This window comes from Camelus ferus, chromosome 8 (genome assembly GCF_009834535.1).
Source record: "Camelus ferus isolate YT-003-E chromosome 8, BCGSAC_Cfer_1.0, whole genome shotgun sequence".
NCBI lineage: Eukaryota > Metazoa > Chordata > Mammalia > Artiodactyla > Camelidae > Camelus > Camelus ferus.
In genome coordinates, this window is record NC_045703.1 from 62,985,028 (window position 1) to 62,999,096 (window position 14,069).

Here is a 14,069-nt window from a genome sequence, read left to right on the forward strand (position 1 = left end):
AATTCTAATTATAAACATCTAACCTACAAAACACACCTTCATGCACATAAATAAATGTGGAAGAATGTTAATTCAATAATGCTTCTTATAGCAAAAAGAAAAAAAATTGATACAATATAATTGTCCAGGAATAATAGGAAAATGGATAAAGTATGGTACCAATTCCACCAGTACTATATTACAAAGAAGCGAATAAAAAGACTGAGGTGGGGGGGCCTTGTCATGACCTGGAAAAATCCTAACATACTGTTAAGTGAAAAAAGCAAGTACAAAACAAGGTGTTTTTCTTGCTTTTAAAACTATATATTTGTATATGTGCATGAGTTGATATGCAAAGAAAAGCGTCAGAAAGAACATACGTCATAGTGTGAAAAGTGGTGTAATCTCAGGGAGAGACGTTGAATTGGAAGGTGAAGTTGGGCGTGTGGGAAGGTTTCCACTTTACATACTTCTGTATTACACAATTTTGACAAGAATATGCTTTATGCATCACTTAACTAAAAAGTACACTTAAAAGTACATTTTTAAAAACCGATCAGGCAAAGCACAATGAATTTAATGGCTCACTAATTCCTAGTTTATCCATGACTTCATCATTGCATAAACTGATCGTCCCCAAAAATTGCATCACAAAGTGAAGTAGACAAAACATTTGAAGATAAAAAATAGATGAACTGAGAATGTCTGAAACAAGAAAAGACCTTTCTAAGTTTCTTTCCAGAAATATAGCAGAACAGAAGAGTATTGACAGTAAAGAAAAGATTCCTCTCAGGCCTCACCCAAAACTCATGTCCCTTTAATTGCCACTACCAGTTACTTGCTGTGAAAAATGGGTGATTGTTTAGAATCTGGTTTGACTATTTTCTTTCCAGAACTCACAGGCTTAGAGTACCTCCTTTGCTAAGAACTTTTTTTTTAATTTCTATTTGTGGCTAAATAGATGGATGCACAAAAAGACTATATTTATATAAAAGAAGATGACAGATGTTTCCTGGGAGTTTGTTGTATGTTAACTCGTTGTGAATGTGTGTGTTGCAGAAGCACAAGTGTTAAGAAACTGATGTACAAAACAAGAGCATTCTTCCCACAAAGACCGTCTGATAAAGGCAGCTACCACAAGTCTTTGTTTAGAAACCAACTCTTTCATTACCCTTAATTACTTACCCCTGTACTTGTAAATGGAGGGTCCCTGCAGAACACACGGTGTTTCTACTAGACTTAATTACCTTTCCCTTCATTGTCCCTGAGAGAAACATCACCACCCAAAAAGTCAGTTTCCCGAGGAGATGAACTTCTAAAACAGGACCCATCTCTCCAAATGCCACTCCCTCCTTCCCCTGCATTTCTGCATCTCACTGTAAAATACCCAGATGCATTATGTACCAGTTTATAAGGAGCACCTCAGTGAGCAAGGATGCTCTTCAGGTGCTCCTGCAGAACCAATCTTTAACTATCCTCTGCCTAGTCTTGTGGGAGAAGGAAGAAGTTGGCATGCAGACCCAAAAAGATTCTGCATTGTTGGCTATTAGAGAAATCATCTTCAGAAAAACAAAACTGAATAACGATACGATAAATAAAAAATTATGATGCATTCAGGCACAGACAAAATGGGCCATTTACTTTTATAAGTGGCCAGATGGACAGTTTTTGAGTGTAAAGGTCACTGAGAGATACAAAAAGTGGGGTCTGGAGCTCATGTTCAAATTTCAGTGTACATCTTGTTTGGAAGTTGGAAAGAGAAACAAATACTAAAATAATTTCAAGTAGAATGAACAGATCTCCACAGCGTAGACAGGCCATGAGATCTTGACTTTGATAACTACAAAAGGCTTTGGTTTAACAGCCAAGTGGGCAGAGCGTGTGGCTAACAGTCATGCAAGTGTACTTGCCATTAGATCTCTGCAAAGGGAGAATGTGAAAGCGAAGACAAATGGACCAGAAATGTAAACAAAAACCGGAAAGTGGATGGGCAGGGAGCTCAATAACTCCGATGCATGATCTAGAGAGCAAGTCTGAATTATAACAGATTCAGATCATTTGTAAGCATCTCACACTTTTATTGGTTTAAAACGTGTTTTATTGTGTAGGTGGAGACATTCTATAGGTAACGAAACACTTAGCAGTAATTGTTTCTCTGGTAAATTCCGTCTTACTCTCCCCTTGTCGGAGAGAACAGAACTACTTTGAAAGAACCAGCCACAAAATGAATGAGAAGGATGGATGTGGCCAGAAGGAAGCTGGAGATACAAGAAGCTGTTTGAGAGATGCCAGGCACAGCGGGAGGCCACGGGGGTAGGGAGAGGCAGTGCTGTTTCACTGCCATTAAATGACTGAAAGGACCATTTGGGATGGATTGATTGACGGCTCAGCTCCAGACTGACCCTGACTACCATAAGGCTTCAAGTACTGCTGGGCAAGACATCAAGGCTTCCACACACCAAGACCTCACTAATCAATCGAATTTAGGGTTACCAACGCAAATAAAAAGAGAAGCAAAGAGCTCTGTCTGTGAAGTTTTTTATCTTCTCCTTTTGTGTATCTGCTCTTATTTTTCACAGACGCTTGAGAAAAAAAGCCAGGGGGGAAAAGCTAAAATCAAAGAGGATAGAAACAACTTCTTTCTTTGTCCAAGAAAATAAAAGACTTGTTTGGAAGATTCAATTGTCAATACCTCGCTTTGTTATTTGTAACACAAGGTTTCCAAACTCGGTGTGGTAAAGAACAAACCCGCCCTCCTCTGAAGGGTTGTGGTGGGGAGATGTGTACAGGGAACAGATGAGAATGCTTCCAGCTAGAAGAGGCTTCCCTCAGGGTACGGTGTACAGAGCTCTGTGTGTGTGTGTGTGTGTGTGTGTGCGCGCGCGTGCGCGCGTTTGCACATGCGTGCTAGCACACAGGCTCCTGCCCATGCATGTCTGGTGAAAAGCAACTATTTTTTCTTTATGCTTCTAGAGGAAAAGGGCAAAGAGAAATCACATAAAGCAGATAGATAAGAAAATCATTGTGTATAAATAAATAGATGGATAAACAGACATAAACATATAAATAGATGTAAAAATATAAACTATAAGCCCTACGAATGGAGGGATTATGTCTGTAGCCTGCATTTCTGCTGCCCAGGATCTGCTAAAAGGGAGCACAAAGGAGGTATTCCATACACATACTTTGAATTAATTATGTGAAAGTAATAAGAGACACTGAGAATCCTGAGACTAGGACTTAAACAGAATGCTTTCCGACGCCTCAAGCACCTCAAATATATCAAATCTATATATAGCCTCACTCAAGTAATAACCATCACAACCACACTGTGATCTAAGCCAGCAGGGGATGTTACAGGAAATGCAGGTAATACTCTTCCCATATATTTCCCTTATTTAAACAGAGCAAACAGGAAATGGAGTTAGGGGTATCTTAGATGTGCTCTAAACAAAGATGTTTTGCAAAATGTTTGGGATAGAACATGGAGAGGTGATAGACACGTGGATCATCATGATAATCACACAGCACATGGGAAGTGCTGTAGAGATATTTTTCATATAGAATTTTGAAAGCTGTGAGATTAGTTACATAATTCTTTCAAGCCTTTTTCCCTGTGATGCTGATTCTCATCTTAACATTTTCTTATCATGTCGTCTGTCTATTCCTTTCTTAACTTAGTGGTTCCTTTAGAAGAATCTTATTGCTTCTTCCTAAAATAGCCACTTTCATATGTGTAGTTCTCCAAAATGCTTCCAAATACTAGAGAAAAAAAAAGCATGAAGACTTTATAACTGCTAAGGAGAGTAATCCTTAAAGCAGCAGAAATCAATTAAACAACAATTGATATGAACACATGGTTATAATTTGAACACCTGATCAAAGTCCATCTATGCCCATAAAGATAGGAGTTAAGTGATTTTTCTTTACTTACAGATTCATTTCCTGTACATTCTCAGCTGCGAAATAAAAGGTCTTGATCTGTGGATGGCTGATCTTGAAAGCACTTGAAAGAGGAAAAGCATAGACACATGAAAATTAGAAATTAGTGCAGTCGACAGTGGTTTTGAAAGTAAAACAGTCAAATATAAGCATGGTAAGTTCTTCTGTTCTCTTTGTTAATGTACCCGAAAAAAATCAATTACATTAAATACCTGTTGTCTAATTTCTATTTCATACAGAGAGCAGAGGGTTAATTTATCATGTCAGGACATCCAGAACAGGACTGAGTCTTGGCTGATCAATAGTTTCTACCTAATAGGTAAACAACAAGGACCTACTATATAGCACAGAAAACTATATTCAATTTCTTGTAATAACATATAATGGAAAAGAAGCTGAAAAGAAAAAATATATATGTCTGTATATGTATGATTGAATCACTTTGCTGTACACCTGAAACTAACATTCTAAATCAACTACACTTCAATAAAAAATAAAACTAGAAAAAAAATAAATTGGCAGGCCACAGACTTAGAGAAGATATTTGCAACATAAAAAATTTTTCAATTTGAAACATATGGGTATAATCTTTTATTTTCGTTTGCTAACTGTTTTGCTATAAGAAGATGACAAATTAAAATTTAAAGTGATAGATGTGTCACTTCAAAATACTCTGATCAATTCCTTCAAGCAAAGTATTCAAATTATGTATATACAATAATTGTATTTACACAAAAATAACTAAGTATAAAACTTCTAGGAGAAAGGGTAGAGAGGGATAAATTAGGGGGTGGGGATTAACAGGCACACACTACTATATATAAAATATATAAACAACAAGGACCTACTGTATAGCAGAGGGAACTATATTCAATTTTTTGTAATGAGCTGTAATGGAAAAGAATCTGAAAATATATACATTATATATATGTATAACTGAATCACTTCACTGTACATCTGAAACTAATGTAAATCAACTACAGTTCAATAAAAAATTGTTTAATAAGAAATAAAAAAAGGTTTTTAAAAACGCCTATACCGTGATGACACATCAAAAACCTTATCCAAGCCAACTTCTATTAGTAAAGGAAAAATCTAAGGCAGATTTTTAGTTTAAAAGAAAAGTATAAAACATTGACTATAACAAAGTATTTCCCCTTTACCATTTAGATAGGAAGTCTTGCAGTACGGGCCAGAATATTTTGTAAATTACCAGTTCGCTCAAAACCACAAAAATCAGCACAGCCTCATGTGTCACTGGCTATGCGTAACTACAGCAGAATGGCAGAGACTTAAAACTAACGCCAGTTGATTCATTTTCTTTAGAAAAAAACTAAACAATTGCTGCTACTAGGAACATAGGTCAATAGGGAATTGCCCCTAAAACAGAAAAAGATGTCAAAAGCAAAGTAAAGAATAAGTAAGAGAGGAAGAGGACACCTGTGCAAAACGCAGCTGGACACCATCGTGGGAAGAGCACTTGACTGGGAGTCTGGGTACCTGGTCAAGGGCCACGGGCTGGTGACTCTTTTGACTCCTGTTGGCGCTCATACCTTTTGGGCTTAAATCATATCAGGCTGTAATCCCCAAGTCTAAGATATTCCAGAGAATTCAATTTCAAGGGTGCAACTGACAATTCCGTGAACTAAAAATAAGAAACTGGTCTTGCATCATATCTGCAGCCCTGGTGAATTCTATTTGATTAGTCATTCTCTCTACAAGGACAAAACCTGGACATCTGATCACCCTGCCAGTCCTGGAAGGCAGCTTGTTTTTCACTGGATCACAGACACTGTCATTAATGGCATGCCCTGCCAGGGCTCGGTGGGGTTTTAAAATCCATCTGCTCCACCAAATGAAATTCCATAAAACAAGAGGTTAAAAGCTTCTGTTACTGTTTGGGGTACCAACACATAAAGTCAAAATTCTCAGGCATCTGAGAATTCATCATTAACTTCCAAATCACCACATCACTTGAGAAGCATTATAAAGGGACATTATCCTGGCCCAGAGTTTTGTGGAAAATGATAGACAACTTACTGCTTTTTCTTGCATTCAGATGCTTTCTCTACAGTGAAATCAGGGAGGTTGACAAATCCATCAGCTTTCTCTGCCTGAAACAAACACATACCACAAATATGAATAAACATGTCAACCCCAGCAGTTTATTTATCGAGACCATATATGTTGAATAAAGATAGTGTAAATGAAATGAAGGAGGGTCAAAGGTACCTCTCTGAATCAGCATCAGACTTTATCCCAGATATACATTTTATAAGAGAAATTAATATTCTTCTGATTAATCATCCAGAATCTTCCCCTGAGAAGTAGCATGACACAGCTTAGGGACAGCCAGTGTATGCACCAGTAGGGCCTGCCCATCCCCTTCTTGTCTTCCTAGAAAACATGAGAGCCAACCTATCAGAGCTCTGCTTCCTGCTGAGCCCATAGGCACCTTTCTCATCCTGCTTCTCTAGCAAGCCACAAGCATGTGAGATGGAACCTAATTAGCCTGCTATTGTATGAACAGTGGCCTGGCTTTGGAGTTAGCAAATCGAGGTTCATATCATGGATCTACCACTTACTGGTTGTTATAAGACTTAACTGAGCTCAGATAAATAAAACACTTAACAGATACTCAACAAACATTATTTCCTCTCCAAAGTCTTTAGGCAGTTCTTTGGGAATTAAATCATAGAGCCATGTCTTGGAAAATCTCAGTTCTATAATCGATCCCTATGAGTTCTTTCTACAAAGGAAAGATTGCAGAAGAAAATGACACCTTTAAGGACATAGCATGAATGCCACTTTAAAACACCAAAAATTTTATAGAAAACGTAATCATTGTTCAACTTCTCTAAAAATTTCTTAACCTCTAGTTTATGGATAAAATTTAACTGAACCATAAGGAGATCGTTTGTCACAGATAGAACTGAAATTTTCCATCTACACCAGTGTCTCTGAGTGAAGAAATACAATTCACAAGATTAAACCTAAATGAGTCAGTGGTTATTGGGGGATGAGTAAAAATTGATTTTGAAAATACAATCTTAATTTTGAAATTCCACTAGCTATTAAATTAGTGCCATGGGCGCTTTTAGTTCACTTCTGCACTCTGTGTTTCTTCCCCTGATTGCCAACTAGAGTGCACCTTGTACTCTTTCTTCAAAATAACTAAACTGTGCAACATCCAACCCTAGGCTTGTCCTACATGAGTCAACTTAAACTCTTCACTTGAAGTGCTTTCTTTTTAGAAGACTCCAAACTCAATTCTAAAGAGCACTTCCTTCCTTAGAAATTACCTATTTTTTCATTTAACTCATCTATTTTCTGATGGGCTGCTTAATTACTGGATTGTGGTTTCACCATCCTAACTTAAAGAGCATGTCAAGTACTTGAAGAACAGAGACTGGGTAAGTCAACTTTTTCTATAATATGTAATGCTTCTTGTGGATTCTCAGTTTACACTATACAAAAGCATAGTTTTGAAAAACTAGATTAGCTCCAGCAATTCCACTCTTAGATAGATATCCAAAAGGAATGAAAACAGGTACTCAAATAAATATAGGTACATGGGTGTTCACAGCAGCATTATTCACAATAGCTGAAAGGTGGAAATAGTTCAAATGCCCATCAACAGAGGAACAGATAAACAAACAGTGGTATATCCATACAATGGAATATTACTCAGCCATAAAAACAAATGAAGTGTTGATACACTCTATGATGTGGATGAACCTGAAGAACATTATGCAAAGTGAAATAAGCTAGACACAAAACATCACATATTGTATGATTTCATTTATATGAAATCATTCAGGTATATCCATAGAGACAGAACACAGATTAGTGGGTATGGGTTTGCCTTTGGGTGTGATGAAAGTGTTTTGGAACTAGACAGATAAGGTGGTTGCACAACATTGTGAGTGTACTAAATACCACTGAATTGCTCACTTAAAAAATGGATAATCTTATGTGAATTTCACCTCAATTAAAAAAAAAAAACCTATGTTAGGCTAAGGTATGTTCATGTAAATTCCTGTAATTATTTTAGAAAGGATGAAACAATTTATATTCACCATTTCTTTCTACTTCCTCCCCTCATTCATTTCTATGCCCACTATTCCACAGAAGGGGTAGTTACCATGAACATCACTGATTTTCATGTTGCTGAATCCCATCTACGCTTCTTAGCCCTCACTTAATTGAACTCAAGGAACTGACACTACAACCCACCTCCTCTCCCTTGAAATGCCTCATATCTTGCCTTTCTGACAACACTTTCCAGCTGCCCCTCTTCTCCTCTAACTACTTTTTGCTTTCTTTCAGAGGATCTTCTTCTCCCCCCTATTTCTTAAATGTCACTATTCCCCAGATTTCTAACCACAGACCTACTCTCTTCTTATTCCAATACTCTCTGTAGGGGATCACACACACACTCCCACAGCTGCATGTATAACCATTGTACACAAAGGTCCAAAACCTATATCTCAAACTCATTTCAATCCTGGTGCTCCTGTCCCAAGATCCAACCACCTAGTGTTGGTATTCAATGGCTATTCCATGGGCTCTGTGTTGTGGACCCAATATTTGTGTCCCCCAACCCCCAAATTCCCATGTTGAAGCTTTAAACCCCAATGTGATGGTATTTGAAGGTGAGGCCTTTGGGAGGTAACTAGGTTTAGATGAAGTCACAAGGATGAAGGCCCTATGATGAGATTAGTGCCCTTGTAAGTAGAGAAAGAGACCAGTGGTTTCCCTCTCACTCCCTGCTCGTCCTCCATCCAAGGACATGGGGTAAAAAGCAGCTGTCTGTCAACCAGAAAGAAGCTCCTCGTCAGACATGGAGTCTGCCAGAACTCGATCTTCGATTTCCCAGCCTCCAGAACTATGAGGAACAAATATTCGTTGTTTAAGCCAGCCAGACTATGGTATTTTACTATGGTAGCACAAACTGACTTAGGCTCTTCCCAAGAGTGACAAATCCAAGACCAAACTCATCATCTTCCTCCATGATATGCCTGCTCCTCCTTTCTCATTTCTTCAGTGAGTGATATCACTTTCTACTCAGTTGTCAAAAAAAAGGGAAATATGGAAGACATCTTCAACTCTTCAATCTCCTTCTCAGCACCTGTGCAAGGAACCACTAGGAACCATCTGTGCAAGGAACATCATTGCTGCATCTGTCAAGAGCTCTTCAGCATATCCATCATCTACCACCTCCTTCAGATCACCATTAACTTTCAAATGAATTACTGCAAAAGTCTTCTAAATTATTATCTCTCTCTGTAAATCTGTCCTTTCCTCCAATTTAGTGTCCAAATCACAATCACAGCAAATCTTCACTCCATGAACTTCTCTCATTAATATTCTGCATGGTTCCCAGCTGCTCCTGGATAAAGTCTAAGTGCCTTAGCAGAGTATATAGTGATCAAGCCTTGTTTAATTATATAATTTCATCTCCTTCAGTGTCTCCACCCCTTACCCAACCAAAACTAAATAAAAAAAATTAAAACACGGGAAAAAAACAATGCTTCCATGATATGAATTAGAATTGACACCCAACTTAAAGCATTATTAGCCTCTAGACAATTTACTTTCAGTATAAGAAGCCCATCTTGAATGGTAACAATACAAAAATCAATCAAAAATAAATAAATACGGAAATACATGAGATAAATTGCAAATCTTCATTTGAGTGGATTCCTTTCCTAAGGAACTGAAATGGTTGAGATTCCTTCAAATAAGAGCCTAAATAAATTTGAGTAAATGACAACTTAGTGTTTCCCCAGTAAATCTTTCCTTTATGAACAAAGGCATTTTTTTAAATTGTACTTAAGACCTTCAAGCTGTATTCAAAATCACAGATAACTATGTCAAAAATTGCTTATTTGACTTTCAAAAAATGCCTCAAAAATGACAATCACAGTGGGAAAACTCTGAGGAAATGACAGTTTTCTCCTCTTTCTCCTTCTTTCCCTCCTCCCACCCCCTCAGATCCCTTGTTCCTTATTATATTAACTAAAATAACTTTTTTGAATGGCATCCTTCCTCTTTAGTAATTCCTAAATTCTTGAAAAGTTACTTGAAATTTCTGTACTGGTACCTGCAATTTTCTCTCTGGATTCTAATGTAATAAAAATCTTGTTCTCTTGCCATAAGTATCAAACCAACCTTTGGCCATTGTGCAAACTTGTCTTACCAAATCTAGTCTTAAATTCTGAAGCAAAGCAGTGCATTTCACTTTGTGATATGATGTCCTACAATCTTCAAAGTGTTCTTCCTCATGCATCCGTCCACCCACTTTTCCCAGCAACTCTGATTTTGTTCATCTCAGTGGAGTTTCATCTGTAGTTGGTGTATTAGGCACCATTAGACATACATTTTTATCAAAACTATCAGTTTTATACATTCATTTATTCAACAAATATTTATTGAGTACCTTCTTTGTGCCAGGTACCATGCAGATATTTGTGCTGTATCAATGGACATAACAGACATCTCTACTCTCAAGGAGAAAACAGACAACAGCTCAATATATGAACACATAAATTATGTAGCGCCCTGTAGGCAATCACCGCTATGGAGAAAAGTAAAGTTGATCAGGGTAAAAGTTCTGACTGTAAGCAAGATAGGATGCCTTCTGCAACTAGGCTTATAATGCCCCTCCTCCCTCACTCCCCTAGATATGTCTCCACGAAGCAACTTAGGTGTGACCTTCTCCAAAACTTTTCCCTGCTCCTCTGAGCCTGAATAGATGCCTTCCTCTTTGTGCCCCCGGACTAGTGGTGGGCTTTGCTTACATCTTCTCTTACTGTATTTAGTCATCTAGTTACTCCTGTTTCTCCAACAATGAGCATCTTGATGGAAGTAATTTTGTCATTTATGGTTATATCTTAATTCTTGGGAGAAGGCAGGTGTTCAACACATGTGAAATAAGTGAGTTTTATGAATGAATGAATGAATGATAGCAGGAACATGGTCTTTTTCCTCTGACAATAAAGAAAGTGCTAAAATGAGATGCAGAAGCCACTTTGCAAAACAGACTGGCAGTTTTTTAAAATATAAACATACAATTACCATACAACCTAGCAGTTCCATTCCTCGGTATCTACCCAAGAGAAATGAAAGCAGATGCCCACGCAAAGATTTGCAAGCAAATATTTATAGCAGCATTACTCATAATAGCCAAAAACTGGAGACAATCTAAATATCCATCAATTGGCAAATAAATAGTGTGGTATATTCATACAATGGAATATTGTTTAGAGAACATCTGACATGTGCTGAAACATGGAAGAATCTTGAAAACTTAATGCCAAGTGAAAACCAGACAGAAGAAACCATGTAATGCTGTGTGATTCCTTTATATGAAATGTAGACAAAGGGCAAATCAGTGGAGACAGAAAGTAGAATAGTGGCTGCCTGGAGTTGGGGATAGGAATAGAGATTGACTGTAAACAGGCATAAATAATTTTGTTGATATGATGAAAATGATCTAAAGCTGATTTATTATGATGGCCCATCACTCAGTAAATTTACCAAAAATTATTAAACTGTAAATTTGAATAGGGTAATTTTATGTTATGTAAAATATATTTTAATAAAGCTATTGTTAAAAACATAAGATGCAGGAAAAGTTTGGGGAGTAAATAATTGTGAATGAAATCCCTCCTGTTTGGCTAACAGTAAGACTTGAAAGAAGGTAAAATATGAGGTCTCTGATGATCCACTGATGACTCAATGATTTGTTTAAACTTTAGACACAAAATTGGGTTAATATTTCTTTCTTGCTTCAATTTTGGACCACAGGAATTTGAGAGTCAAAAATATTTTATATATCTGTCTTAGTTATTTTCATCAAGACTCAGAATTTATGATGATCTGCTTTTGAAATATGTCAGTTAACATTAAATATATATATATAAATAAAATATAATTAAATATTAAATATGTATCACCAAGCCAAAAATATTTTACATAGAATTTGCCACACTTCAGACATATTTTTTAAAATTAAAATAGGATATCAAATTTTAATATTTAAATGTAAAAATATGTGTTCATTGCCATCAATAAAGTTTGGATTTTTTATGCTACAAAACCTTGCAAAATAGACAAAACTACTTCTTAAGGATCAACATATGTCAGGAAAGTAGAAGGCAGACCGAGAAAAATATGAGTGATTTTCCAGAGGCTAAGTAGGTCAAAGAAGATCAAACCAGAAATAAATGAAGCAGAATATAGTAAATTATTATGTATTACACAGTTTTTAAAAAAGTATAATTATGTCTCTATTCTCACTAGCACCCTATTTCCTTGATTCTAAGAAGCCTGATTTTTCATACTTCAATAATTCTGAAATCAAGAAGCACCTTGGAATCTATATGTATTTTCATCGTACCATTTCCCCAAAAATCCTGTTGTTAAACTATAGGTCTTTAATGAAGAGAATGTTAAATTCGAGGAAAAGAGTAGCTTCAAAAACAAAATATAGATTTCTTTGTAACATGCTTTTGTGTTTGTGTATGAATGTGGATTTAACATTCTTGGAATTACTTTAAATAAATTTAAGTGAAGTAACCCAATGAATATCAAAATCAGGAGAAGCTGCGAAACTCCATTTCTCCATATAAATTCATGGTTTGCTCATTTCTGCTCTGAAACCCTCAGCATGCTGGAAACAGGCAAAGTCTAAACTCTAAGCAGAGCTGCTCTGTCACTTTGGAACAGTTGTCACTAAATTCTAATGGCCTATTCTTTTCTTTTATTGTAGTGTCTTTGTCTGGTCTTGGTGTCAGGTTAATGCTGGCCTCATAGAATGAGTTAGGAAGTATTCCCTCCTCTTCAGTTTTTTGGAATCTACTGAGAAGGATGAACTCTTTAAATGTTTGCCAGAATTCCCCTGTGAAGCCATCCAGTCCTGGACTTCTGTTTGTTGGGAATTTTTTTATTACTCATCCAATTTCAACACTAGGAATCGGTCTGTTCAGACTTTCGGATTCTTCCTGATTTAGTCTTAGAAGATTGTATATTTCTAGGAATTAATCACTTCTTCTAGGTTGTCCAATTTGTTGGCATATAACTGTTTGCAGTATTCACTTATGATTGTATTTCTGTGATGCTGGTTGTTACTTCTCCTCTTTCATTTAAAATTTTGCTTATTTGAGCCCTCTTTTTTTCTTAATGAGTCTAACTAAAAGTTTATCATTCTTATCAATATCTTTAAAAAAAAAGCTGTTAGTTTCATTGATATTTTCTATTGTTTTAGTCTCTATTTTTGCTTATTTTTATTATTATTTCTTTCCTTCTGCTGACTTTGGGCTTTGTTCTCCTTTTTCAAATTCCTTTAGACAGAATGTTAAGTTGTTTATCCGAGATTTTTCTTATTTCTTAAGGCAGGCCTATATCATTAAATACATCTCTCTTAGACCTGATTTTGCTATATCCCATAAGTTTTAAAAAGCTGTGTTTCTTTTTTCATTTGTCTCAAAGTATTTTCTGATTTCCTCTTTGATTTCTTTGTTAACTCACTGGTTTTCTAGCAGCATGTTGTTTGGTCTCCATATGTTTGTGGTTTTTCCGTTTTTCTTCCTATAATTGATTTCTAGCCTCATACCATTGGGGTCAGAAAAACGTTTGATATAATTTCAATGATCTCAAATTTATTGAGACATGTTTTGTCACTTAGCATGTGATCTATCCGGGAGAAAGTTCCACATGCACATGAAAAGAATGTGTATTCTGCTGATTTTGGATGGAATGTTCTGTAGATATCTATTAAATCTATCTGATATAATGTATCATTTAAGGTAACTATTTTATTACCGAGTTTCTGTCTGGATGATCTGTACACTGATGTAAGTGGGCTGTTAAAGTCCCCTTGTATTATTGTATTATTGTCAATTTCTCCCTTTTTGTCTGTTAATATTTGCTTTATATATTTAGGTGCTCCTGTATTAGGTGTATATATGTTTACAAATATTATATCCTCTTTGCTATATATTTTGTTTTAAAGTCTACTTTGTCTGATATGAGTATTGATACCTCTGCTTTCTTATCCATTAACAAGTGAATGGATAAGAAAGACATGATATGTATACATATATATATATATGTATATATATATACACACACACACACACACA

The 14,069-nt window shown here is 36.2% G+C and overlaps 1 protein-coding gene across 5 annotated transcripts in view; it reads right to left on the reverse strand.

Moving 5' to 3' along the window:
• Positions 1-14,069, reverse strand: part of IPCEF1 (interaction protein for cytohesin exchange factors 1) — a 153,273-nt gene that overhangs the window by 41,418 nt on the left and 97,786 nt on the right. For all 5 annotated transcript variants that reach the window (XM_032485221.1, XM_032485223.1, XM_032485222.1 and 2 more), the window contains 2 exons: positions 5,962-6,035; positions 3,914-3,985 (listed from right to left, as the gene is read on the reverse strand). In XM_032485221.1, the coding sequence (XP_032341112.1) occupies positions 3,914-3,985; positions 5,962-6,035 (146 nt within the window). The remainder of the gene's footprint in view (positions 1-3,913; positions 3,986-5,961; positions 6,036-14,069) is intronic.